The sequence below is a fragment of the Rhinatrema bivittatum genome, chromosome 11, assembly GCF_901001135.1.
Source record: "Rhinatrema bivittatum chromosome 11, aRhiBiv1.1, whole genome shotgun sequence".
Classification (NCBI taxonomy): domain Eukaryota; kingdom Metazoa; phylum Chordata; class Amphibia; order Gymnophiona; family Rhinatrematidae; genus Rhinatrema; species Rhinatrema bivittatum.
In genome coordinates, this window is record NC_042625.1 from 28,983,164 (window position 1) to 29,010,380 (window position 27,217).

The following is a 27,217-nucleotide window of genomic DNA, read 5'->3' on the forward strand; positions in this document are numbered from 1 at the left end:
TAGATGGACAAAGAAACTTTTCTTCTACCCTAAAATCCAGTCAGTATCCTTTTCCCATCTTTTTCACTTGGGTAAAGTGATGCATAGTTTCAAGTTTTGCGCTGTTAAAAAAAAAAAATACTCGTTGACATTGATATAACTCAATATTATAATCCCCGGCATTCCACCTGAGTGTGCACTGAGTTGGTGGCACACTCAGGTGGAATGCAGCTTTGGCCATGACCAGTCTCAGGTTGACCACTCATGTTCCTCTCGACTCCTATGAACTTAGAATGATTATTTTTTAATAGTCCTGTGAAGATTTTTAGTGCGTTATCACTGCAGAAAGGAATGAGGTAACAGCCTGTTCATGTGCCTTCACAAATCTTGCATAAGTTTAAATAATTGCTTTTATAAATATACTGCTTTTTCTCACATGAAATTGTCCAGGTGGAAGGAGAACTGAAGTAACCAATTTATGTTCATAAATAACTTGCCAGACTCACCAGCTTACTTCATAGCGAATAATTCGGGGATGTCACTTACCTCTCTGTTCAGCTCTGTGACGCCCTTTGATGTACATACTGCAGGCCCTGATGCTAATTGTGACCGTAATTTTAATGATGTAAGCACTATGCCATTAACAATTAGACTAGGACTCCTAGCCAGGGGCAAAATGGAGCTGGAAATTGGTCCTGACATTTATATTCACACTGCCTCTCTTTGAGACTGCAGTTTATAATCCTAAACTGATTACCAAAAACATGGCAAGTGAAGGCTGGCCCGTTGGCCCTTGAGAAAACCAGTCCTTTTTATTATTTGCCAGAGCTGCTAGATGGCCAGTCCAGCCCTGCCACCAACTCAGTGCACACTCAGGTGGAATGCAGCTTTGGCCATGACCAGTCTCTTATTAGATTCAAACCAGCAACCTAGAGATAAAACCTCTGTATCCTTGTACTAATCCTCTGTGACATCCAGTCCCGCTGGAAAAAAACAACCATAATTTATAACCCTATGTATGCTTAGTACATTTGTAAGGGGAACAAACACACATTAAGATATATCAATGCGTTGGGGTTTTGTTTTTTTTTACATATCATCATCAATTAAAACAGAAGAGCTTGAGGCTGGCCAAGTGGGCGTGGCTGGATGTAGGGGCCACGACTGCAGGGTTCCAGAAGCCAAGGAGCCCTGGTGTATGGTCCCTGGCCAAGGGCTGATGAGGATAAAGTGAGTTGGAAAGGAATATAAAGTATAAGGCTCATGGTGCCAAATGCAGCCCTGGTTCTGACTGAGCTGGAAGTCCAAATGAGACGGTGGAAACTGCCAACCTCAAAAACACCCAGACAAAGCCAAAACTTAATAATGAGACCTTTGATCAAATTGTTCAACCATTAGGTGATAAGTGAAAGAGGCTGACTTTGTACTTCTTGTAGACACAAGAAGCGCAGCTCTGGAGCGGTGGACTGAGTTTTTCTAACTTGTATTTTTTGGCCAGTTGGAAACAATAACCTTCAGTAAGGTGCGTTGGTCATTGCCGCTGTGGGATACAAAACTTTCTAAGGATTTCACTCGCCAGAGGTTAGTTCTCGGTATTGTTTTACTTCAACATTCCAGAAAAAGAGACCACAGCCCAGGAGGTAATGCCAAAGTACACCGTTTCTCTTCCAATGCATAGTGCATTATTGCAAGTGGGACGTGGAAGATAGTTTAGGTATAGAAAGGTATTTTAATGCAACTTTTGTCCACGCCAAATTTATACTTCCCTACCATGTGCCAGTTAGTTAGTAAATGATGGCAGATAAACACCAAATGGGCCACCCAGTCTGCCCAGCAAACTGCTTATGGTAATAACTTGCCGCTCCATGCAGGTTACCCTGTGCCTTCTGTTAAGGGTAGTAACTGCCGCTCCATGCAGGTTACCCTATGCCTTCTATTAAGGGTAATAACTGTGTAGGTTACCCCATGTTTCTATTAAGAGTAGTAATTGATGCTCTGTGCAGGTTATCCCCAAGCCTTCTGTTAAGGGTAGTAACTGCCACTCCATGCAGATTACCCCCAAACCTTTTGTTAAGGGTAGTAACTGCCGCTCTGTCAGGTTACTCCCATGCCTTCTGTTAAGGGTAGTAACTGCCACTCCATGTAGGTTACCCTATGCCTTCTATTAAGGGTAGTAACTGCCGCTCTGTGTAGGTTACCCCATATTTCTATTAAGAGTAGTAATTGATGCTCTGTGCAGGTTATCCCCAAGCTTTCTGTTAAGGGTATTAACTACTGCTCCATGCAGATTACCCCCAAACCTTCTGTTAAGGGTAGTAACTGCCGCTCCGTGCAGATTACCCCCATTTTTCTGTTAAGAGTCGTAATTGATGCTTCATGCAGGTTTTACCCCCATGTTTCTGTTAAAGGTAGTAACTAATGCTCCGTGCAGGTTTCCCTCATTCAGAAATGTTCTACCTAAAGTTAACATAGGTTACCCCCTTTCTTGATTTCCATTTCTATTGATGAAGATGCCATCACACATTTGATGTGAACAGAGAGAGTGAAGGAACAGCCAGTTCACATTGTATTTGCTGGATTCCTTACAGGGTGTGATGGTACAGTATTTACAGTGCATTTTATTTTCCACTGGTAACTTGGTGTGAGTATCTTCTAATGCAGGGGTCCCCAACCACCAGTCCGCGGACCGGGACCGGGCTGCGGGAGTTTTTTGCCGGTCCGCGGCACCGCCAAGCACCGGCAGATGTGTCGCGCGCTCCCGGTCTCTCCCGCTGCCGTTGCCGCCGGGCTGTCAGCACGTTCAAGCCCAGTGGGAACGGCAGTGGTGCTAGAAGCTGTGGCACCCGCGGCTGACCTTTTCTTCTTCCTGCGCCCCCCCCCCTCTTCCGTGACCCGGAACAGGAAGTGATACGCGGTGCGCGGGAAGAAAGAGCCGTGCCGCGTGATAAAGTAACAGCGGCGGCTGCAGCATCGGTCCCCGAGCTATTGAAGCAGCCGGTAATCGAGAAAGGAGTCAGCAGCATGAGCCTCCTGCGGCCGATGGGATTCTTCTTTCTTGGCCTGCGGGGGCTGGAGGAGGAGGCTGCTGCAGCTCCCATTTGTGCTCGGGGGGGGGGGGGAGAGGAAGTGAGTGAGAGAAAGAGAGAGAAGCAGCCAGCCTGTGTGTGATTGACTGGTCAGAGAGCTGATGTGTGTGTGTATGTGAGAGACAATGAAAGTGACTGCTCAGGGAGATGACTGATGTGTATGTGAGAGTGTGAGACATTAGTCAGGGAGGTGACTGATGTGTGTGTGTGTGTGTGTGAAAGAAAAAGCATGGAAGTGAGAAGTCTGGGTATGTGGGAAAGCATGGGCGTAAGAAGCCTGGTGTTGTGGGGTGAAAGAAAGCATGGGAGTGAGAAGCCTGGGTGAGTGTGCATGCATGAGAGAGAGAGACTGCTTGGTAAGGTGACGGTGTGTGTGAGAGAAAAAGACTGGTGTGTGTGAATGTGAGAGAATGTGATTCAGGGAATGAGAAGCCTGTGCACGTGGAGAGTGAGCATGGAAATGAGAGAGACTGGTATGTGTGTGTAACAGAGAGAAAGTGATTATGGGAATGAGAAGCCTGTGCATGTGGAGAGAACAAGCATGGGAGTGAGAGACTGGTGAGTGAGTGTGTGTGTGTGAGAGAGAGACAGAGAAAGTGATTATGAGAGTGAGAAGCCCCTATAATGTAAGTAGAACAGGGGAGAGGGAAGCCTGTGTGTGTGTATGGCATGAGAGAAACTGTTCAGGAAGGTGACTGGTGTGTGTGTGCCAAAGACTGTTTGGGAGATGATTGGTGTGTGAGAGACAGAAACTGGTCATGGGGGCATGACTGGTATGGTGTGTGTGTGAGAGACATGGGCACTAAGGAAGAGGACCATAAGTATAGAGCTTAGCTTCTACTGCTGCTTCTGGTGTGTGCCACGGCCTGCAGGGAAGGGGAGTAGGAGAGCTGCTGGAAGGGGTAAGTAAAGGTGGCTTTTTAAGTTTATTTTTCTTGACTGCCATTTTAATTGTGTGATGTCTGCTTTTTTGAAATATTTTATTGGCGTTTGGAGAATGTTTAATAGTTTTTATGAGTTTTTAATTGTTGGATGTTATTCTGTTCATAGCTGTTTTGAAACATTTATTCTGCTTATTAGTATAGTTTTACAATTATTTCTGTGTGGGGATCTATAGCTGCTTGCTAGTTCTGTTTTCCTAATAAGAGGTGTATTGGTTTTTAGGGCCTGATTTAATATTTGTAGTGTTGCCTTTTCATAGATAGGGTTGCTCCTGTTTGAGTGTATTCCATAATACAGGTGTAACTGTGTGCGGATTAGTTTATGTGCATTACTACAGATCCTGGGAGTATGTTAGGTCGGTTCTGTGTCTGTTACCGAGATGAGATATTTTACTAGCATGTAAGCGTTTGTATCGGTCTTATTTGTTGTGTTTTCTCAAGAGGACATGCATTGGTGGTAAACTGCTGTCTTTTCATAAGTAGGGCTATTGAGCCTGGAAGTAGAAGGAGTTTGAGTTGCTGTTACTGAGATGTCACCAGAACCAGAATATCTTTTTTGTAGGGTGAGTTGTATGGGGAATGTCATAATTCTGCTTTACATCCATTATTGTGGGTCAGGGGGGTTCCCATGGATACAAACTGTACTTTTACATCTAGCCCCATGACGATCATGGGTCAGTGTGCCATGCATGTGAGAACCTATGGTGAGTTGAGTCACATTCACATTATAAATGTCATAATTAAATGATAAGTGTGCACTAAAATCCAACCCCCTCCATAACCCCGCCCCCATATGACCAAAGCCCCGCCCCTGCCCCGCCCTGCCGGGCCATGGAAAAATGGTCTTGCTTGAAGCCGGTCCCTGGTGCAAAAAAGGTTGGGGACCACTGTTCTAATGCATTAATAGTCCAGTTAGAACTCATTAAAAACACAGTCTTGCATCCTAGTAAGGAAATGGTAAACATGTTTTAAAGGTTAGTACCTTACTCAGGAAACTTAATTGCATTAAGCTCAGTATTCATTATTGGGTGGAGAGCAAAGGTTTCCAAAACATATCGTTACATAAAGGATACATAGGGATCTTGATCAAAATTCATAGCTTTCCAGGAGAGAAAAACTAGGAGACAAGACTGCCCCTCCCTGAATCCATAGAAGGAACTGAATGCACCTAGGCCTCGTTTTACATATTTATTTATTTAGATGTATAACATTTCTTTTTCATAAAACATGCTCTGAGTCAACAGTAAGTAATGCTGGTAAGCCACAAGCCTTCTCCTCTGTAACTTCTTATGTAAAATATTGTCAATGTAGCCTTCCTAAAAATATTATGAAAGCAACAAAATTAGGTATTAGGGAAATGTTTCAATGTGATAATGCACACTCGGTTTGTATTATTAAAGAGGCAAAATAAAGGGCTGACAGTCCAGTCAGTACTGGGGATAAGCACATCTGCTTTTGCTGTGATTCTTGATGTTTTTATTGAGTGTTTTTGTTTGTTTTAAGGTTTCCTAGGTTTACCATATTGCTCTGTATCTGTAGGGAGAGGCTGAGCTGATCCTGGTTTTTCTTTCGTTGCATGCATGGACTTGTAAATCCAACCTCTCTCTCTCGAGAGAGGAACGGCGAGCCTGCAAATGCAATGAGTGGAAGAACCAGGGATCGGCTCTGGCACGTCCTAGAGACATGGAGTTATGAGGTAACCTAATAGAGGTCAGAGCTTTCTTCCTTTTTTGTCTGTTTGGCATTGTTCGTTGGATGGAACCTGTTTTGTTGTTTCAGCCCTGGACCTCTGCCTGTTTTTAGTTTGTGCTGCTCCTCTTGCAATGTTTTGTGCATGGACTGGATCTGTAGCCCCTCTCAGGATGTACAGAATCTGACGGCAGACAGGGGCCGCAAGGCCCATCCCATCTGCACAATTTCCCCAGCAAACCTCTGACTTGCCCCTTACCTTCTGTATCCCACGTCCTTTTGGACTCTGTTACTCTTGCTGCCTCCACAGGCAGAATGTCACCCCCTTTCAGTGAAGAACTATTTTCGTGAGCTTGAGGACATTCTCGGAAAAAGGCCTCAGGTAGGATTACAAATGTTTGAAAATACATAAATAATAAATAATGTTACTCCTGAGCCTACCCCCTTGGAGCCTCATATTATGACCCCCTTGTTCTAGAACTTCCTTTCCACTGAAAAAAAATGTTTGCTTCATGTGCACTATATTTACACTTTTCAGGTATTTGGATACTCTTGTCATATCCCCTCTTTGGTGTGTGTGTGTGCTTGGAAAGGGGAGAGCAGGAAGGAGAAGAGGGGGCGTGGAAGTGCAAAAGTGTCAGGGGTAGAAAATGAAATCTTCTGTTATATCCAGAATAGCAGAACGTTCGGACTTTGCTTTATGGCACCCATCCTGCTGGATTTCAGGGTGCCATTTGGTTTAATCTACAATGACGAGAAAGCTGGCTACAGTCGTATAAGCAGATCTGAGACTGATTTCAGAGCAATAATGTAGAAATGTGCAATATGATGGCAGATTAGAACTGTTAGGTCCATCTAATCTGACAATTGAATTCCTGGTGCAATGTCATAATCCTCAATCGACCTCTGCCTTTCCCCTCATATCTTCACAACCAGGGATCCTCTGTGCGTATTCCAGGCTTTCTTGAATTTTGTGAACCATTTTGGTTCCCACCGCCTCTACTAGGAAGTCATTCCATGCATCCGGTGCTCTTTCTGCAACTAAACATTTCCTGATGCTGCTCCCTTGGAGCTGCAAATCATGATCTCTTGTTCCAGAGCAGTGTCTCCCCTCCCCCCCCCCCCCTAAATAAATGTTTGTTTCATGTGCATTTCCTATACCTTTGAGGTATGTGAATATCTCTGTCATATGCCCCTCCCTTGCCTCTCTTTTAGGGCAAACAATATTAAGGTCCTTAAAGTCTCAGCTCATATGGCTTTTGGTGTTGATCCTACACCATTTTGGTAGCCTCTAGATATATCCATTCTGGGGGTCTCTGAGTTGCCTGCAGGTCTGCGGGCATCCAAGTGAAAGACAAACTCCTTGTATAGTTTTCCTTTAGCAGTTTTGGGGTTGACCGGTGCCACAGGTACATCAGCACCTGTGGACTTTGCACCTGCTTTAGGGCAAAGGGCAGGATTGCTGATGTCGAGCACGCGCAGGGATTTCAAAAGGAAATCCCTGCACCTCGCTTGCCAGCCCCGCCACTTTGCTGTGAAATGGTGCAGATACTTTTTCCTGCATAAAGAGAGAGTTATCTTCAGCTGCCAATTTTTACATGAATAACTAGTTAATTACCTGGGTAAAACCCTGTGAAAATGTTCCTCCTCAGACCTTCGGATTTGGACACAAATTCAAGGTGAGGTTTCATCCCCCCCCCCAGTCCTGTGCCAAGGCATTATCACCTCCTTTCTCCTGATATTTCTCTCTCACTGCTCCCCAGCATCCCTCTAGCCCTGGCCACCGCCTTGTCACGCTGGTGTTCATTACCTCCAGATCCATCAGACACCCTCACATCAAGGGCTGGTTACTGCACACCGGTATCTCGCCACCCCATCACGTACTGCTCCCTCACATTCCTGCATCCCAACTGCATGATACTGCACTTTTGTGCAATGAATCTTAATTTAAAAAAAACCCCAAAACTTGAATAGCATTCTATATTATTTACGTAGACTAAACCAAGGCCGGTCTTCCTTGCGTTTGTTTATCCTGGCATCGAGGCATGCTGTGGGAAGGTCCCGTTTACATTTCTAAGTTTTGGTTTTTTTTTTAACCTTACTGAAAACAAGCAAAAGCCAGAATCAGCTGTTATATGGAAGAGAGGAGCAATTGTTGATGGATTTCTTTTTTTCTTTTCTACGTGGTCAGCGATGCCAAAATTCTGCCATGAGTGGGAGCTCAGTTTAGAGAGCATAGGAGTTAGGGCCAGATTTAGTTACATTCCCGTGCCCTGAGATCTTCACTTCAACAAACATGTTCATTTACAATCTCCGGAGAAGTTTCTGCTTTTGCAAATTCCACGGTCTTACAGTCTGACTTGGCGGGGATCGAAGACTGGCACAGAGACAGACTTCATCAAGTTGAGTTTTGAGCCCTTAGCTGTTCGCTAGACACAAGTGAGGCTGTAGCAGGGCTGGTATATAGTTATTACCTATCACCTCTTTCAGAATTGCACTACTGTGCAATATGTTGTGCGTTCTACATTAAAAAAGTAACGCATGAACATCTTAAGATGTTACATTTGAATAATATGGGATGACAGAGCCCTGAATGACAGCAAATGCCGCAGGAGTTTTTATTCCCTGAAGCAGGGAGGGGTGAGGAAACCAACCACAAAAAAAACAGGGAACTCGTAATTAGGAGAGAAGCTGCAACCTCAGGGAGAGGCATGTGGTGCAGTAGACTTAGGGGCCAATGTACTAAAGCACATTAATGATATCTGCAAGCCTTAACAGGTGTTAAACATCTGCATAAACTAGTCTGACATAGTGTTAATGCATAGTCTAAGCTAATGAGATGCAAAAGCATGCAAAATAGCTTAATATCTATTAGTGCAGTTAAAAAGGATGTGCTCTGCAGATGCATTAATGCAAAAGAAAAAAAAAAAAGCAACTAGACCTTGGGGAAATGTAGTTAAGTGTTTGCATTGCTGTTGGCATGTGTACGTGCACTTTAGTATCTGCAGTTCAGGCGAGCCTCGTGTTCATGTCATTAACATCGGCCTCAATATGCTGACTTGCTCACTTGACAGCAACCAGAGAAAGAGCATTTTCCATCGCCTGCCCTAAAATATGGAACTCCCTCCCAGAAGATTTGAGAACCCAACCTAACCTCAAAACATTCAAGAAAGATCTAAAAACATGGCTGTTTTACAAAGTCTACATAGACAATCAAGTATCAAAACATCCAAACACCCAACAGAATTACCACCCAAAACCACGCAAAAACAAGACATAGACCAGCACCAAGCAAACCCCTCTCATTAAAAAATGATTTTTTTGTCGGACTTTAAAATGAATAACTTTCCGTTTAACTAATTTCCCCACCCCTGTAACCCTCCTTTTCCCCACTTTTTCCTTTTCACCCCGTAGCACCTCCACCCCCCTCCCATCCCCCCTTATCTTTTTTCCCTTTCCGTTCCCCTTATCAGCTCATTTTCGAATATAATATGTATCCTGTTATACCCTTAATTCGCTTATGTTAAGATACTACCTTCTGAATCTTGTAAGCCGTTGTGATGGCTTCACCGAACGATGGTATATAAAACTCAACAAATAAATACATAAATAAACACACACGTGTTTGCCAGCAGTGAGAACCCTATGCTAATGCACTTCTGTACGTCGGCTTCCAACGTCTTGTAACGCAGACAGGAGGAAAAGGGTCCCTAAGGGTGGGTTCTAGGCAGTGGGTACTGGGGCAGAACCCACCTCCCATATTTAGCTGGGCATCAATTACTAGAACAGCCCGAGGCAGAATATGTCAGAAAGAGGCGGGGAGGAGAGGCTGGATCAGATAACGCTGCTTATTGCTCATCTGAGCAGGGTAAAAGTTCGTATAAAATGTAATGTCGGTGGGGATGGTTTTACCTAGGAAAGAGCAGCTGTTATGCAGAGTCTAGATTATTATAACCCGGGAAGTATTTTTGACTCTGTGTTTCGTTTTGACTGTAAATGTTGAGCTTTGTGAAAGGGGAAACCGAGCCGTATCGCCGCCCACCTAATGAGATGAAGAATACATGGTTTTACTGAAAGATAAACCCAGAGGACCGTGTGTTCACTGATTTCACTGGGGATGAAGCCTGGCCAGATGAAGACATGCTGAGGAGGCCCTAAGGCAAGCTATGTCAAGTTTCAGAGGCCCCCATAGCATTACTGCTCCTCTCCCCCGCAAAAATAAGTAAAACTTGAAATGTAGTAATTTTGTTTTGTATTTAGACTCCCCCTCGTAATACAAGGTCCTAAACCATTCCTGATTCTGGCACTGAGACCCACAGATTAGCCAGAGGGCACCACCTTGCTCTGGCACATGGTCACAACAGTAAGACAACCTCTTATATTGGGGAGAGTTCATCCTCTCAGGGGCAATTGAGCTAGATTTAGGGGGAAAAGCCCAGAACTAGGCTGCAGCCGAAAATTCCCTAAATCTAGCGAGCTATAACATGGCCAGACAGATTTAACTCTGCTGTTCCTGTGCACTGGGGTAGCCGGCCACTGACCAGCCTCATGTCACAATCAGAATTGCCTATTTCTGAGCAGCTGGACAGAGCCCGCAGGTGAATAGCAATATTTAGCTGCTCCGCAGTGATCAGCTTTCAAAACCTTGGATCTAGCTGCCTAGCTCCATGGCTCGGCGGTGCCGCTGAATGACTGGAAGAATTCCCTTCTACAAAAACTTGCTATACATCAGCCCAGCTTTCTGTTGGGACCTAAGTTTCAAAATTTTTCAAAATGTTAAATAGATGTTTTTTTCTTCATTTTAAAGTGTAATAACGCAACACATGATTTGTGGAAAACATGGCATTAACCTCTATCCTGGGAGATTAAAAAGCACTTGCTAGTGCTTCCCAATCCACTCACGGCATGGGTTCTTACAGCAAAACATAACTCTGCTATGTGTTACTATACAGGCGTATTTATAATATGGATTGGATTTTGGATGTAATTATTTGCCCTTTCAAACACAGGCTCAAGGCAAGTCACAATGAGGCCAATCTAATAAATCAGGGCGGTAAATGGGCCCTTTTCTAACACGCGCCCAGCCACCTCTCCGGGACACGTGATCGAATATTTAAATGAGGGGTTGTGCTGCTGAGGAGGCGCTGCGGACAAACGTGCACCCCTAGCGCCTCCCAGGAGAGCTGGCTGTCAGTGGGTTAGGGAAACAGACATTCAGTTTTACGAGTGTCCCCTTTCCTAACCTGTGCACAGCCACGGCTTAGGAGAATGGACGTTTGCTAATCGAGCGTCCCTGTTCCATTCTTGTCCTTTTTATTCCTCCGACTTAATAACACCACGATATTAAGTCGGAGGATATACAGAAAAGCAGGCGTTAATTTCTGAGGGTAATAATGTGCGTGTCAAGTGCACATTTTGTTTTTAAATTGGGGGAGAATAGCTAATAGGCTCAACGTGCATTTGCATGCGATGAGCGCTATTAGTTTCACGGGGTGTTGTGGATTTTATTTAAGATTTTTATATACCGGCATTCGTGATACAATCACATCATGCCGGTTAACATAAAACAAGGGGTGTACAATGAACAATTGCGTAACTTATTGGTGAGGAAGTAAGCAGTTACAAATAACAGGGGAAATAAAACTGGGAGAAGAGAAAATACAGGATAGGATAACATTAGATAACAATAAAGATATTTACATTAGCTGTAGATATTTACATAAAAGAAGGGGTAGGACTGGCTGTATGATGTATAGTTGATGGTAAGAGAATTAGTTAGTGTCTGGGAATGCTTGTTTAAACAGCCAGGTCTTAAGCCTTTTTCTGAAGGTTGGGAGGCTAGGTTCTTGTCTGAGGTCCGGAGGGATGGAGTTCCATAAAGGGGGGCCGGCTGTAGAGAAAGCCTGATCTCTTAATGTGATGTGTCTGGTAGTTTTGGCAGAGGGTACTTGAAGAGATCCTCTGAGTGCATCTCTAGTTGGTCTGGAGGAATTATAAATTTGGAGAGGGACTTGTAAATAGAGTGGGGTGTGTTGATGAATGGTTTTGTATATTATGGAAAGAGATTTGTAAAGGATTCTAAAATGAATTGGCAACCAATGGAGATCTTTGAGGATTGGAGTTATATGGTCCCTTCTCCTGGAGTTTGTCAGTAGTCATGCAGTAGCATTCTGTATCATCTGAAGAGGTTTAGTGTAGGAGGAAGGGAGGCCCAGAAGGATAGAGTTACAGTAATCGATCTTAGAAAAAATGATGGCTTGTAGAATAGTTCTGAAATCCTGGAGATGGAAGAACGGTCTGATTCTTTTCAGTACTTGGAGTTTATGGAAACAATCTTTGGTGGTTCTGTTGATAGAAGCTTTGAGGTTCATCCGGTTGTCGATTAATACTCCTAGGTCTCTCACTTGTGTGATAGTAAGGATGGCCGGAAGATTAGAGATGGAGTTGTTGTTGTCTGGGGAGATGAGCAGCAGTTCGGTTTTGGAGGAGTTTAAAACTAGGTTTAGGTTGGATAAGAGGCGTTTAATTTCAAGGAGGCAATTTTCCCAGTAATCCAATGTTTTCGTATAAGACTCTTTAATGGGTATCACGATCTGGATATCGTCGGCGTAAAGGAAGTGTTTGAGGTTAAGGTTGGATAGGAGTTGGCAGATTGGTAAGAGATAAATGTTGAAAAGCGTGGGCGACAGCGAGGAGCCCTGGGGGACACCTATGGATGAGTCCATTCGTGGTGATTCTTTGTTCTGAATCTTAACCTTGAAGCCTCTGTTGGCGAGAAAAGATTTAAACCATGAGAGTGCGGAGCCTGAGATACCTATAGAAGCCAGCAAGGATGTGAGAGTGGAGTGGTTGACCGTATCAAAGGCCGCTGATAAGTCAAGTAGAATTAGGAGGAATGATTGACCTTTGTCAAGGCCCATTACAATGAAATCTGACATGGAGATGAGTAGGGATTCTGTACTCAAAGATTTGCGAAATCCGTGGGTGGATGTGCGTCCAAAACCCGCATCCACCCACGGGTCAAACAGTGCGCTCGGCTGATCGTGCTGTATTGCATCGGCCTGAGAGAGCAGTTCCCTGCCCTAGAGGACTTAGAATCTAAGTTGATGCTGGGGCAGTGGAAGGTTAGGTGACTTGCCCAAGGTCACTGGCATTGGTGAGAGAAGTGGTATTTGAACGCTGGCTCCCCTCGTTTTCAGCCCACTGCCTGGCTATTCCTCCCATGCGTCAGTTTACTACTACTACTACTACTATTATTAATCATATAGATAGCGCTACCAAATGCACACAACACTGGAAAGAGACACATACAAGACAGTCTGGAGCTTACAGACAAAACAAATAAGAAGCTTTGGGTTAAAATCAAGGCCATGATTCGACTGATCTGGGACCACATGGGTTAATTGGTCTGCTACCTTCTATTATCTTGATTTTAAATGTAGGTCTTAAAGATGCTTTTCCACATGGCTGCAATGCTGGGGCTGAAAGCAGCTGCTCTGCCTTGGAGCTTTTCCATGGAAGGCGGGCTGTGGTTTTAGGAATGCTGCTTCTCAGAGGTCTGCCAATCCCAGAACAGGAGCAACCTTTACGCAGCGTGATAGAAGATGTCAGCTGCTGTCTGCTCAGCTGAATTTAGGGTATAAACAATCGGCAAGAGGACCCGGATTTTGTGAGAATTAACAAGTTTGTATGTTTCACAGCTGTACAGAAGACAAGCTTCAGAAACTGTGCCCAGTTAAGTCCTGCCTAGATCTTTAAGCAAAAAACATCCACTGGGAAAAAGAGTCTCATAGAAACATGTGAGGGGGAAAACAAGCAGTGGGTAGAAAGATTAAACATATTTCTAAGGGCTGAAATAAGATTTTTGTTACCTTCATGTACTGCAGCCATTCACTATCTATCAACTATGGTACAGCATGGAGGCTCAGACTATGTGAAATGTGATGTGCGGGGAAACGTCAGAGGCAATACGACAGCATGCAGACTCTGTAATATCTTGTATATTGTATGAGACAGAGGCAATATGATACCATGCAGGATTTATGATGTGATGTGCTGGAGACATCAGAGGCAATCTGACAGCATGCAGACTCTGTAATATCTTGTATATTGTATGAGACAGAGGCAATATGATACCATGCAGGATTTATGACATGATGTGCCGGAGACTTCAGATGCAATACGATACCATGCAGACTGTGTAATATCTTGTATATTGTATGAGACAGAGGCAATATTTATTTATTTATTTATTTATTTTATTTATTTAATATCTTTTATATACCGACGAACGTTGGGAACATCTCGTCGGTTTACAGAGAACAGAACTTAGCAACAGGCTTTACAATTTTCACATGATTATAAGAGGAACAGTAATAACAATAACAATAACATACAAATAATAGGGTAGCTAATACAAGTAATAATTAACTAAGTGGGATACATGGTTGGGGTTATCCAAAAAAAGGGGGGGGCAGGGGGATTCTGCTAAAAAGGATGGACATAAAGATTTGCAGGAGGTATATATTTGTATATACATTTGTTGTCGAGGAATATATACACGTTTGTGAATAAAAAGATCTTATTTACAATATGCTGTCCTGATAAATTCAATTTACGGGATTTATGTTAGAAGGGAAATTGTTAAGTAAGGTGGAAAGGGGGTGGTTAGGAGGTGGGAAGGTAAGGGGGGGGGAGAGAGGAGGAGGGAGGTTAGGAGTTGGCAATGGGGGGTGCTAGTGGTTGTGTGGATGTTAGGTGTATGAGTGTCTGAAGAACCAGGTCTTCAGGTTTTGCCTGAATATTTTTGGGCAGGTTTCTTGGCGGAGGGAAGTGGGTAGTTTATTCCAAAGTAACGGACCTGCTAGGGAGAGGGCTCTTTCGTTTGTGGTGCAGAGTTTAGTAAGCTTAGGTGAGGGGGTGTGTAGTGTGGCTAGATATTGTTTTCTAGTGGGTCTATTACTGTTGTGAAAGGAGAAATGTTCTTTGTACCAGTGCATGTTCTGGTTGTGAAGGGATTTGTGTATTAGGGTGAGGGCTTTGAAGGTAATTCTAGATGCTACGGGTAACCAATGTAGATGTTTGAGTACCGGGGTTATGTGATCATTTTTGTGGGTGTTGGTGAGAATCCTGGCAGCTGCATTTTGGAGGAGTTGTAAAGGCTGGATGGTGTTTTTAGGCAAACCTAGTAGCAAGGAGTTGCAGTAATCAATTTTCGATAATATGAGGGCTTGTAATATGGTGCGGAAGTCGCTGAGATGTAAGAGTGGTTTGAGTCTTTTTAGGGTGTGCAGTTTGTAGAAGCAGTCTTTGAGGGTGTTATTGATGAATTTCTTGCAGTTAAGATGACAGTCAATGAGTACGCCGAGGCTTCGTACATGGGTGGGGAAGGTGAGGTCAGTGGCAGGGTCATTGTTGTGTGTGAGTGTGGGGGTCATAAGAAGGGTGGGGGATATGTTGGGGGGGTGATATTAGGATGAGTTCTGTTTTAGTGGCGTTGAGGGCGAGAAAGTTGTTGGATAAGAGGCTGCTAATTTCAGAGAGGGCGGATTTCCAGGTTTCAATGGCTTTGTGTGTTGAGTCTTTAATCGGAATAAGTATCTGCACATCATCGGCATATATGAAGTGCGGAAGGTCAAGTTTAGCAAGGAGATGGCAGAGGGGGAGGAGATATATATTGAAAAGTGTGGAAGATAGTGATGAACCTTGTGGTACTCCTTGAGTGAGGTTGTAGGGCTTGGAGGTGGAGTTTCCCATTTGTACGCTAAATTGTCTTTCAGATAGGTATGAGTGGAACCATTGTAGAGCCAGGCCTGAGATACCAATGCTGCTAAGACGTTCCAGTAGGATTTGATGCTTAATGGTGTCGAATGCAGCGGAAATGTCTAGGAGAATGAGGATGTGTGAGAGACCTTTGTCAAGACCTTTCAAAATTTGGTCGGAGAGTGAAATGAGTAAGATCTCTATGCTATGGTGTTTGCGAAAGCCAAACTGTGAGGGGGCAAGGATGTTGTTTTCATCCAAGTAGTCTGATAGCTGTTTGTTAATAGCTTTCTCAAGGACTTTTGTGATAAGTGGAAGGTTGGAAATAGGTCGGAAATTGGTGAGATCAGAGGGGTCAAGGGAGGGCTTCTTAAGTATGGGTTTCACAATAGCATGCTTAAGGTTTTTGGGGATACTGCCTAGTTCAATGGACTTGTTTATGATGTTTGAGATGGGTTTGGCGATGATGCCGGGGATGGCGAAGAGATGTTTTGTGGGGATGGTATCTGTTGGGTGTGTAGAGGGTCTGATTTTTTTAAGGATAGATTTGATTTCTAGTGATGAGATGGTGTCAAATGATGAGAGATTAGTATTAGATTGAGGTTGTGTAGTATCTTTGGATGTTTGCTTGGGGGGGCAGCATGGGAGGGAAGCGTGACATGATATTGCTGATTTTATTGTGGAAGAATAAGGCTAGTTCTTCACATTTTGTCTGGTTGTCTATGTCTGGTATGGATGGAGTGCAGGGTTTAATTAGATTGTTTACTAGTTGGAATAGGGCTCTTGGATTGAATTGAAGGTGGTGTATGCGCTGCGAGTGGAAGTCTCTTTTGGTTTTGTCGATGGCAATTCGGTAGGAGTGCATGTATGATTTGAATTTATTTAATTTGGTGGCGGTAGGGTCTTTGAGCCACGCTCTTTCGATCTTTTTTAAGTTGGATTTCATGTTTTTTAGTTCTGGAGTATACCAGGGTTGTTTGTGTCTTTGAGACATGTCAATTGTGCATTCCTGTATGGGGCAGATCTTGTTAGCAATCGTGTTGGTGATATGGTTCCAGGGGTGATATGGTTCCAGGATGTGAGTGCAGTATCGACGTCTGTTAAATCAAGTGAGTTGATATCAGTAGTCATGGCTGTTATTAATTCTTCTTGTTTACAGTTACGTCTAAAATGTATTACTTTTTTGCCTTGAGTGGGATGTTGGGTTTTAATTACAGAGCATGTCACATCGATGCGATAGTGGTCGGACCAGGGGATGGGTGTACATGAGGGGGTGTTGGTTTGGATCTGTGAGTTGGTGAATAGGAGATCGAGGGTGTGGCCTGCTTTGTGAGTAGGTTGGGTGATGTTTTGTGAGAAACCGAGGGCGTCTAATGCTGTTAGTAGGGAATCACATGTGGGTGATGTGGGGACATTATCTACATGGAGATTGAAGTCTCCAAGGATGGTTGCTGGCATTTGTATGTTTATGTTTTTGGAAATGTATTCAATTAGGGGGGAGGGGTTAGCCTCGAGGAGACCTGGTGGGGCATACACTAGGCAGATTTGGAGGTTGTGTGAGTGAAAAGTGCTGATTTCGAGTCTGGGGGGTGTGGAGATAGGTTTTTTGGTTAGTTTTAAAACTCTTTTTGGCTGCAAGGAGGAGGCCGCCTCCTCGTTTCTTAGGTCGTGGTATGGAGAAAATGTCATATTTTTCGAGAGGGAGTTGGTTCAGTAGTGTTGTGTCTGTATCCTTTAGCCAAGTTTCTGTGATGGCTAGGATGTCAGGGTTGTCGTCCAGTAGAATGTCATTGATGAGGAGGTTTTTTTTGATGATAGATTGCGCATTGATTAGGAGTATGGTAAAGGTGGTGAGGCCTAGTATTTGGGTGAGTGGTGTGGCCATGATAGGGATGAGGTTTCTGTGGTGTATTTGATGTGTTTTGGAGTGAGGGGGTCTCAGTGGGAGGGGGTAGTGTTTGATGGATGCAATGGGTATGTGCATGGCTGGTGGTGTGTTGAGTGTGCGGGGGGTGATGGGACAATTTAAAGATATTGGGATGTGCTAGGGATAAGGAATGGGGTGGAGGAGTAAAGTGGGAGCATCTAGAGATAAGTGAAATCTTTGTCGCTGGGTAGGCCTCGGGGTTTTCTTGGGTAGTGGTCCAAGAAAATCTCCAGATGGGCCTCCAGGTACCCCGATGGATCACGGCCGCCTAATGCGGTGGAGGTGGTGAGAAGAGGTTGTGCTGGCTTGGTGTCAGAGGAGTGGTAAAGCGCTTGTGTAGGAATGCATTAACAGTGCTTACCAGCGTTCTCATGACAGTTACAGCTGGGTGGGCTTTAGGGGGATGTTGCTAGGTTGGTCTCAGCGTTGGTTGAGGAAGCGTCATCCGGTCTGGTCTCTGTCACGGTGTCAAGGTGGGGGGATGCTGGTGTCGGTGGAGGTATGGAGGTCCAGGTTGTTCGAGGTTGCTGGTCGGCAAGGGTCTCTTGTACTGGGTTCTAGTCGTTATTTTGGTGTCTTGTGGAAGTTGCGGCAGAGTGAAGGAGGACTCTGGTGGCACTTCAGGGCTGCACGAAGGGGCGCACAAAGGGGCGGGCCCCTTTGTCGCGCTCCTTTGGCGCGCGACGCCGTGGAGTGCAGGGCCTTTTAAATCCTGCAGGTCCCAGCTCGATGACGTCACCCCTGCGCCCGGCGGGGCGGACCTCGGTGCGGCGTGTCAGGTGGGGGTGGGGGCTCACAGCTGGGCGGGCGGAGGAGGCCAGTTCCCGGAGGAGGCAGGCTGGATCGAGGCGTATGCAGGCCGGATCGAGTCGGAGGCAGGTCGTATCGAGGCGGAGGCGGGCCGGATCGCGGCATTCAGGTAAGTCAGGCCGGAGACAAGGAAGGCTGGTGGCCGGCGTGGGAGCCCGATTGGGGAAGGCGGAACAAAGAGGCCTTACCTCGACGGGCTTTCAGCGCCAGCTGCGCAGGCCCAGTTCACCGCCGATCCCGTGTAGAAGAGGAAGACGCCGGGGAGTGCAGGGCCTTTTAAATCCTGCAGGTCCCGGCTCGATGACGTCACCCCTGCGCCCGGCGGGGCGGACCTCGGTGCGGCGTGTCTGGTGGGGGTGGGGGCTCGCAGCTGGGCGGGCAGAGGAGGCCGGTTCCCGGAGGAGGCAGGCCGGATCGAGTCGGAGGCAGGTCGTATCGAGGCGGAGGCGGGCCGGATCGCGGCGTTCAGGTAAGTCAGGCCGGAGACAAGGAAGGCTGGTGGCTGGCGTGATACCATGCATGCTTTATGATGTGATGTGCTGGAGACATCAGAGGCAATATGACAGCATGCAGACTGTGTAATATCTTGTATATTGTATGAGACAGAGGCAATATGATATCATGCAGGATTTATGATGTGATGCGCCGGAGACATCAGATGCAATACGATACCATGCAGACTGTGTAATATCTTGTATATTGTATATGATACCATGCAGGCTGTGTGATATGTGACATGTTTTTGAAGATAGACAATGGATACAGACCAGAGAGAAGTATATATACACTGAATTATAGCTCCAATGATAGAGTTTACAACTTAACTCCATGTCTACCTGAGATTTAGGTGTATTTTCTTACCCTTATTCTTAAGAACATAAGAACATAAACTCTGTTAATCCTGAATTGATAGAAGAAATGAATGACTTTCAGCACCTAAATACATAGTATTCTTTTTCAAAAGTTTCTAAAAGTCACACAGGCCGATACTTTAAAGTGCTCTCAGCTGAGCACACTGTTTAACCCGGGTTGGACGAGCGTTTTGGACGCGCATCCACAACCCCTTATACAATAAGGGGTTTAGCTCGTCCATATTGCGCATCCAAACCCTCTCGAAACTAATAGCGCTCATCACATGCAAATACACGTTGATGAGGCTATTAGTCATTCGCCCCAGTTACTGAAAAAAAAGTGCGTCCGATTCACACATTTTACGCTCAGAAATTCACGCCTGCCCTTGGTGGCTGTGCACAGGTTAGGGAAACAGACGCTCGTAAAATTGAGCGTCTGTTTTCCTAATCTACTGACAGCCACCTCTCCTGGGCCAAGGAGGCGCTAGGGGTGCACAGTTGTCCCTAGCGCCTCCTTTTAGCGTGATCCCTCATTTGCATTCTGTATTGCATGCCCAGGAGAGAGGGGGCTGTGCATGAGGTGCAAGAGCGGGCGCCAAAAACAGACGCGCTTTTTTAGCGCGTCCGTCCTGTATCGGCTGTGGCACACAATTTTCTTATTGAATCCAGGGAAATATGTCTCCATAAGAATTATTTCTTCATGGCATGGCAGATGCACAGAATGTCCTCCCCAGTGGAGTTGGGGGAGGAAATGAAACCAGAATTCAAGAAAGCCCACAATAAGCAGAGGGGATCCTTAGTAGCCAAGAAGTGAGATCAAAGGGAGTCTATTGTACTGCAGCAGGAAATAGGTTGGGCAGCTCAGATGGGCCTTACAACATGCTGCTAGGATCCGTGCTATATGATGCGGTTGAGTCTACTCCCTAGTTGGGTCACAATATGAAGCACCCAGAGGAAAGACGTGGGAACAACATCAGAATATATATTTGTTTCATGGACAGGGTGCTGGATGTCTGGAATCCCTTCCCGGAGGAGATAGCAGAGGCAAAAAAAGGTAAAAGATTTCAAAAAAGCCTGGGATAAACCCAGAGGATTCCTAGTGGCAAGAGGATGGAAGTAAAGCACTGGGGGTAGCCTGCGTGGGGCGGCAGTTACAGCCCACACCAGCAGTGGTTTCATTCCACCAGGGTAAACTGCAGGGAATGGCTGTTGCAACTCAAAAAGACTGTGGTACAACTTTGAAAGGTTGGAGGGGGGGGGGGGGGGGGGGGGGGGGGGGGAGTAGGGAGCGGGTGTTGGGTTCCCAAGGTGAGTTTGTGCGCATATCTACCCCAGGGTGGACAAATCGCTGCTGGGCAGACTGGATAGGCCATATTGGTCTTTATCTGCCATTATGTACAAGGTGACGGTGTTGATCACATGTGCCCTTTAATAAGGCAGCAAACCTGACTCCACATCCTCGCTAGAAGGCCATGAGAGAGCAAGCAAGCAACTAATCCCACTCACAGGCTGATGCAATAAGGTGGGCTCAACCTAGGGCACAGCTTTGGGCCTGCGTTTCGGGCACACAATAATAGCTTCTGATGCAGTAAGCAGATTGGTGCGTCTGAAGTGTGCGCCCTAACAAAAGCGTAGCGGATAGCACCCATCTCATTTACATTGCATGCAGATGAAAACATTACCTGTTGCTGCCTGATGCAGGAAAGTACGCCTAAAGGCTGGGCACCCAACCCACATTTTTTAACGCGGGACATTTAACTCCAGCTCCGGAGGTGGAGTAAAGTTAACTCGCAGTCATAAAACAATATAAAAAACCTATGGTCCTCTGTGTTGCGATACATTCATTTATTTATTTATTTATTTAATATTTATTTCTATACCGGACTTCACGAATAGAATTCACATCAGGCCGGTTTACATGGAACTTAGGGGATAAACAAGTGTAACCAAGAACAAGAAGGCTGAAACAAGCAAAGTTACATAAAACAAGGGCATTGAACTTGGGGGCTAAAGTAGCCAGGAAGAAAGGTAGAGCGGAATTAGCATCAAATAAATAATATAAAACGGGTTATGAGATTGGTAATTATCTCATTCCTTGGGCTGTCCTCCTCCTTAGTATCATCCTGACTCTTGAATTTACTGCTTCTGGTGATCAAAATGAAGCTCGCTTTTGTTATGAACGCACAAAATAGATGCCCATAGCAATGGCCGCCTGATATAATCAACTCCAACATTAACATCAACAAAGTCTATGAACCTCAGCAAAATAACCAAAAGGAAGGAGACTTTGTTACGAATGCAGAAGTTTGGCGTCCATTGCAATGGGCTCCCGAGACAATCCACTCCTTTGACTGCCAGAAATGCCCAATTCTCCCTCAGTGCGCCCTTTTTTTACGTTGCCCTGATTTCACTCTCATTTAAATACTGCACAGGGGCTGTGGCAGGAAAATGGGCGCTCAATACGAACGCCTGTTTTGAGCGTGCATCTTATTGCATCGGTCTGTCAGGGAACAATTTTATTCCTGCATTGGTTACTCTGAGCCTGAGAGTGGGTAACAGAGTTTTGAGAGTCAGTTCCAGTACTGACAGTGAACACAACACATGTTAGTTTAGGAGTTGGTTTACCAATGTGTTTGGAAAGGGAGGTAACCTTGAACAGCAGTGACTAGGCCATGTGGGGCTAGAATAGGGAGGAGTGTGAATTCAGAGCTAATTTATGGGCCGATGCAATAATCTGAGCATTAAAAAATTGTACCTCTCAGGTTACTATTTTTGTTAACTCCCAATGTAGTAAGCTAATGCTATGCTAATGCAGCGAGAGTTAAGAAAAAATACACAAAAAAATTTAAAATGTGCCTAGGGTGACCAACTGCCAGGTTTTGGACCGGATAGCCCGGTTTTGCAGCCACTTATACAGTTTCCAGCTACAAGTGTAACTGGACACTGTAAAATCCGGTCAAGCAAGGCCAGGGGCCAATCAGTGGTAGGCATGTCGGGATTCGAAGAGCACCAGTCACTATGCTTATTGCTCACTCAGTGCCCAGGCTGTGCTGTCCGTTATCCTGGCTGACCCGATAGCTGTTCCCTTCCTCACTCTCCTAGACAGCTGCTGCCTGCCTACCTGTCCTGTTCTCTCACCTTAGACAGGAGTATGGGACCTCGGGCCTTGGTTCTCCTCCCCACTCTGGCTCTTCCCCAGCGCAGGGTGACAGCAAACGTGACTCCTGCAGCCGTGGGATCTTGCACCTGCCATTTTTTGCTTCACTCACTGGTGGCTGTGACTCAACTAATTGCTTGTAGTAAGTTTGCAAATTGAGCTCCACGCGCTGCCCGTTGCTGCCTCCCCCTGACCTCTGACACAGTCCTTTCTCATGGGGCTCCGCCCATTTGTACCTTTCTTCCCTCCCTCCCTCCATCCCAGCACCTTACGTGCAGCAGCGGCACCAGCAGGAGCCACAGCAGGGTCCACGCCGCCCTGCCTGGGACTGGATGCAGTCATTATGGGAGTAAGCGAGGGGGGATGCCAGGATGAGGAGGGAAGGCATCGGCGGTGCTGCTGCCTGCTGGTGATTTCTCTCAGCGGCGATACGAACACAACACCCGCTCTGCTCCCCCTCTTCCTCATGAGGTTTTTGTCCACAGACCGCCTCTCTCTAGTGTGCCCATCAATTTGCCAAGTACTGAGTAGAAAAAGAGGAGGGAGGAAACAATGAGGTGGCCACAATGTCCTGCCCCAGAATAGTGTTGTTGCTGGGAGTGGGAGAAAGACCCAGGGCCTGCAAAAACAATGCATACCTGACAGTCCTTCCCACTTTTGTATCACACTGAGAACATATGGGAGCACGGTGTGTTTCACTGAGAGCATGTGTGTGTGTCAGTATATGTGAGTGAGAACATGTGTGTTTCAGAGCATATGTGAGCAAGTGTGTGTCAGTGAAAACACGTGAGAGAGGATGTGTGTCAGTGACAGCATATGTAAATGTGTGTGAGAGCATGTGTGAGTGTTTATGTGAGCATGTGTGAGTGCATGTGTGAATGCATATATGAGCATGTGGTCAATGAGACCATATGTGAGTGTGAACATGTGTGAGTGCATATGTAGGCATGTGTGTGTGAGAGCATTCGTGAGTATGTGTGTCAGTGAAAGCATACTGAGCATGTGAATGTGTCTATTAGCATCTGAGACATCACGTGTGTATTTCATAGAAAACATGAGAGACCATGTATATGTGAGTGAGAGTGTGTGTGTCAGTGAGAGAGATTATGTGTGTGTGTGGATGTGTGTATGAGTGTGTGTGAATGAAAGCATATGAGAGGATGAGCGTGCATGTGTGTCCATCTGTGAATGAATGAGGTGCATATGAGAGACAGGAGAAAATTGATGTGGCCCCCCCCTCACCTTCCCTCCCCACAATAATCCATGACAATCGCAAGTTGGCTGGAATTCAAAAGTTCCCAGATAGATGTTTTAATTCTTAGTTCTAATTACTGAATGCTATTTCATGAGTCTGCTGTTTTGAAAAGTTATTTATCTAAAAAGTACTTGTATCCCACGTCCTCCAAGGATTGGGGCGGGTAATTGGTGTTTGGGAAATGTATAAAAATGTTTATATTTGAATGTTCTACTCATCAGCTCTTTTGAAATATTTATCCATTTTATTTGTAATGGTTTTACTATTATGATGTTTTATATTTTCTGATTTTATTGTTTGATGTTTTCTGAGGAATGGTGTTATTTCTGTTTTTCCTCTGTTGCACTGCATATAAAGTCTATATTTTTGCAGTTTCCACTTCAGTATATGTCTGCATGTTTCTATTTATAATTTATGGTCTCTTTATTCTGTTTTTATGAGGGTCTTTCGTATTCTGCATATTTGGCCAAGGTAAGGTATTCTGCTTGTGTGTAGGGATCTATAGCAGCCCCACTTGTTCAGTTTTCTAATAGGAGATATTTTGGTGTTTTAGGGCCTGGTGTAATATCAGCAGTGTTGCCTTTTTCATAGGCAGGGTTGTTACTGTTTGAGTGCTAGCAGTTAGTGCTGTTTAGCTATGGGAGGTTTGTTATGTTGTAATTGTAATTCAGTATACTCATTGCTTTCTGAGGGCCAAGCCCACACCCAACATGTATTATAGAGAAGGCCTGTTCATTACTGTGATAAATGCCATATGAGATTTTTCTTCTGCCGTTTGTGAGGTTCCCGCTTCAGTTCTAGAAACGCGGCCTGTGTCGAGGGACCGCTAATCTCTTGTTGCTTTAAGCCTGTTCTTATTTGCTACTTGTCAACAGCACAACATTGTGGATAGCGAACTGTTGACCTTCTCCTGTTTTACTTTACCTGCGCTTTTGATTTGGGTTTTATCCACCATTTTTGTTTTGCTTTTATAGAGCAGGCCTATATGCATGCATTTACTTGGAACCCATATGGGTTCCAAGTAAATGCATGCAAATTTATGCAGATGTATGCAAATAAAGGGGAGGGAACATACCCCTAAACCCCTCCCAAACCTGGTCCTCAAGTGTCCAGTCCTAGTCTGTGGAAAAGTTGGCAACCTTAAATGTGCTGTTGGGGGGGGGGGGGGAGGAGAATTCTGTATATCTCGAAAGGCGACTAAGAAATGTATTACATTAAGCAGTCACATTTTGCTCACGTCTTTATGTTTTAAAACCCTATTTTGACAAAAGTTGTTCAAACAGGTGACATCCTACTTTGCGGAAGGGCCCGTTGCCTTTCCTGGGCTGCAATTTTCTCGTCTTCCGCTTGAGGGCGCCCCATCTGCGGATGCGAGGCCCGACTCCTCCTGCCGCTGTGCTCGGCTGGCGGAAGGCGGAAGGCGGAAAGCGAAAGCGCGCAGGCTTCCTGCAATGTGACAGGCGGGCCTGTGCCAGAGCTCCACGTTTGGACTTTCTGAAACCCAAGTGTCGATCCCAGGCGGATGATCTGGGGCCGAGCTCTGCCATGCACGACTCGCCTGGTCAGGTACACCCCAGCACATAGGCGCTTGGCTTCGTAAAAGTTGAACTTTCATCTGGTTGCCGCCGGAAGAAGCCTGCGGTGCAGTTTGCGCTTATTGGAGTTTCGTTCCGGGTACATGAACACCTTTGCTTGTGTTGTCTCTCTTGTGCAATGCAGGGATTTAGCAGTCCGGAAGATGCACGTGGCTGTGATCGGAGCAGGCGTGATCGGGCTTTCCACTGCCCTGTGCATCTACGAGCAGTACCACTCCAGGGTCAGCCCGCTGGTGATCAGAGTCTACGCGGATGTCTACACGCCACTCACCACCAGTGATGGAGCGGCCGGGTTGTGGCAACCCTACCTGTACGATAAGGGGAACACTCAGGAAACGTATGTAGTGGCTTTTGCGCCTTTTAGGCTTGTATGCTAGATTTATTGTACAGCTCAGTGGTGAGCAAAGTACATCCCGCAGGAGGCTTCGATCTTGCTCTCCCTCCCTGCAGGAACTCAAGGGGACCACCACCCCCCTGCTCCTCAGCTATCAGTCATGTAACTCATGGGGGGCGGGGACTCACCAAAACTCAGACCTTCATTCCCATCTCCCAACCTGAACTGGTGGCCCTCAGGCTGATATGTTTGCCCACCCCTGGTATAGCTTACGGATAATAAGGATAAAGTTATAAAATGAAGCAATGAAGCTGTTAGCTTTTTAGGGCTGATATCAACATACCACTTTAGATTTTTACAGTTATGTCCACAATCTAAAACAAGAACTCATGTTTCCTGTAGGAGAGATGCGCATGGAGCTAGCTTGTGAATTATGGTAAGAGAGTGATTGGTGCTCGTCACCTATGTCAACAGGATTTAGGAAACGAGAAGAAAGTCCGGATTAGAAAGAATTAAAACCGTGTGAATATATGAACGTGGCCTTTTCATGGAACGTGCACTGCACCTGTGTTGTTTTTCTTAGTAAATGGAACCGAGAGACCTTTGATTACCTGTTGGACTATGTTAACACGGAAGAAGCAGAAAGAATGGGAGTGTTCCTGCAGTCCGGCTACAACCTGCTGAAAGAACCAGCTCCGGTAAAATGCATGCTGCTCTTAGCATAGGGCACCATCCCAGCAATAAGGGGTAACTATGAGGTGTCGCCTTCTCCCTTCCCGTATAGGATCTCACAGTACAGGAAATATCCTCAGTATTCAGTACTTCTGTTTTTTTTTATTCACCCTGCAGTTTCCTCCTGCTGCTCTGTGCTTCCAGCTCAGTCAGAACAAGGGCTGGGATCTGGCACCAGGAGCTTTCATTCTCAGCTTTTCCCCTTCATTCTCAATTTTACTGTCCTTCAACAAATGTCTTTAAAATATTCCATAGAGAGAAACCAGCTGAAAGAAGGGTGCTGCCTCCTGCATGCTGTGCTTTCAATTGGATCGATTCTTTCTTTACGTTTCGCCATTTCTAGCATCTTAATAGTGAAATATGCTAAATATTTAAATCAAAATACCTCTGGATCCTTGATTCCACTCTTCAGGCTCCCTCCTGGAAGGACAGCGTTCTGGGATTTAGGAATCTGACCCCAAAGGAGCTTGCGCTCTTCCCTGGTTACAGGTAAGATGACACAACAATTGTGACTCATTTGAATGCTGTTAGAATTGTCTGTAATCCTTAGCATTTTTGTCTTGTATTTTAGAATAGTAAATGGTGGCAGATAAAGGCCCAAAATGGTCTGGCAAGTCTGCCCAGCTATAGATTGGGTGGTAATGTACTTGCCTTCAGACAATAATTTCACCTGGTTGGTATAGGAGGTTGTTGTTCTGCATGAACATAGCAGAGGGTTACTTCACTTTTTTATGCTGATGGTTATCATGTACACCTCAGAGTGGATCGTCCAGGTGAAGCTCTTGCCGTCCGTTCCCTCCCATCCTACAGTGGAATCCGGTCACAAGCATGGTGCCATTTACAGAGCCTTCTCTTCTGGTCTCCTCCAGAATTACTGAAGAGCTGAATGCACATTCTCAGTGTTTTGAGAGCAGAGGGTTAAACAGCTCAGGCAGAGCCTGAGCCCAGCGCCCAGAAGCCCCAGACATCTCCTTTCCTTGACAGTGGGACCCCTAGGAGGAACTTGACTCTGGCAATTCAGATCCCTTTATCCCTTCTAATTAATCAAGTCCTTACTTTAGGGATGTTGTGTACGGGCTTCAAGGGTCCTCCCTTAGTT

The 27,217-nt window shown here is 45.5% G+C and overlaps 1 protein-coding gene across 3 annotated transcripts in view; it reads left to right on the top strand.

Moving 5' to 3' along the window:
• The first annotated feature begins 1,409 nt into the window (after positions 1-1,409).
• DAO (D-amino acid oxidase) overlaps positions 1,410-27,217 on the top strand; it is a 38,587-nt gene continuing 12,779 nt past the window's right edge. Inside the window, exons 1-4 of one of the 3 annotated variants that reach the window (XM_029619145.1) lie at positions 1,410-1,560; positions 25,177-25,389; positions 25,970-26,084; positions 26,531-26,607. In XM_029619145.1, coding sequence (XP_029475005.1) covers positions 25,196-25,389; positions 25,970-26,084; positions 26,531-26,607 — 386 coding nt within the window. In that variant the 5' untranslated portion in view covers positions 1,410-1,560; positions 25,177-25,195. Of the gene's footprint in view, positions 1,561-24,863; positions 25,024-25,176; positions 25,390-25,969; positions 26,085-26,530; positions 26,608-27,217 lie in introns of those variants that run through there. The other 2 variants (XM_029619146.1, XM_029619144.1) reach the window with 2 other exon arrangements.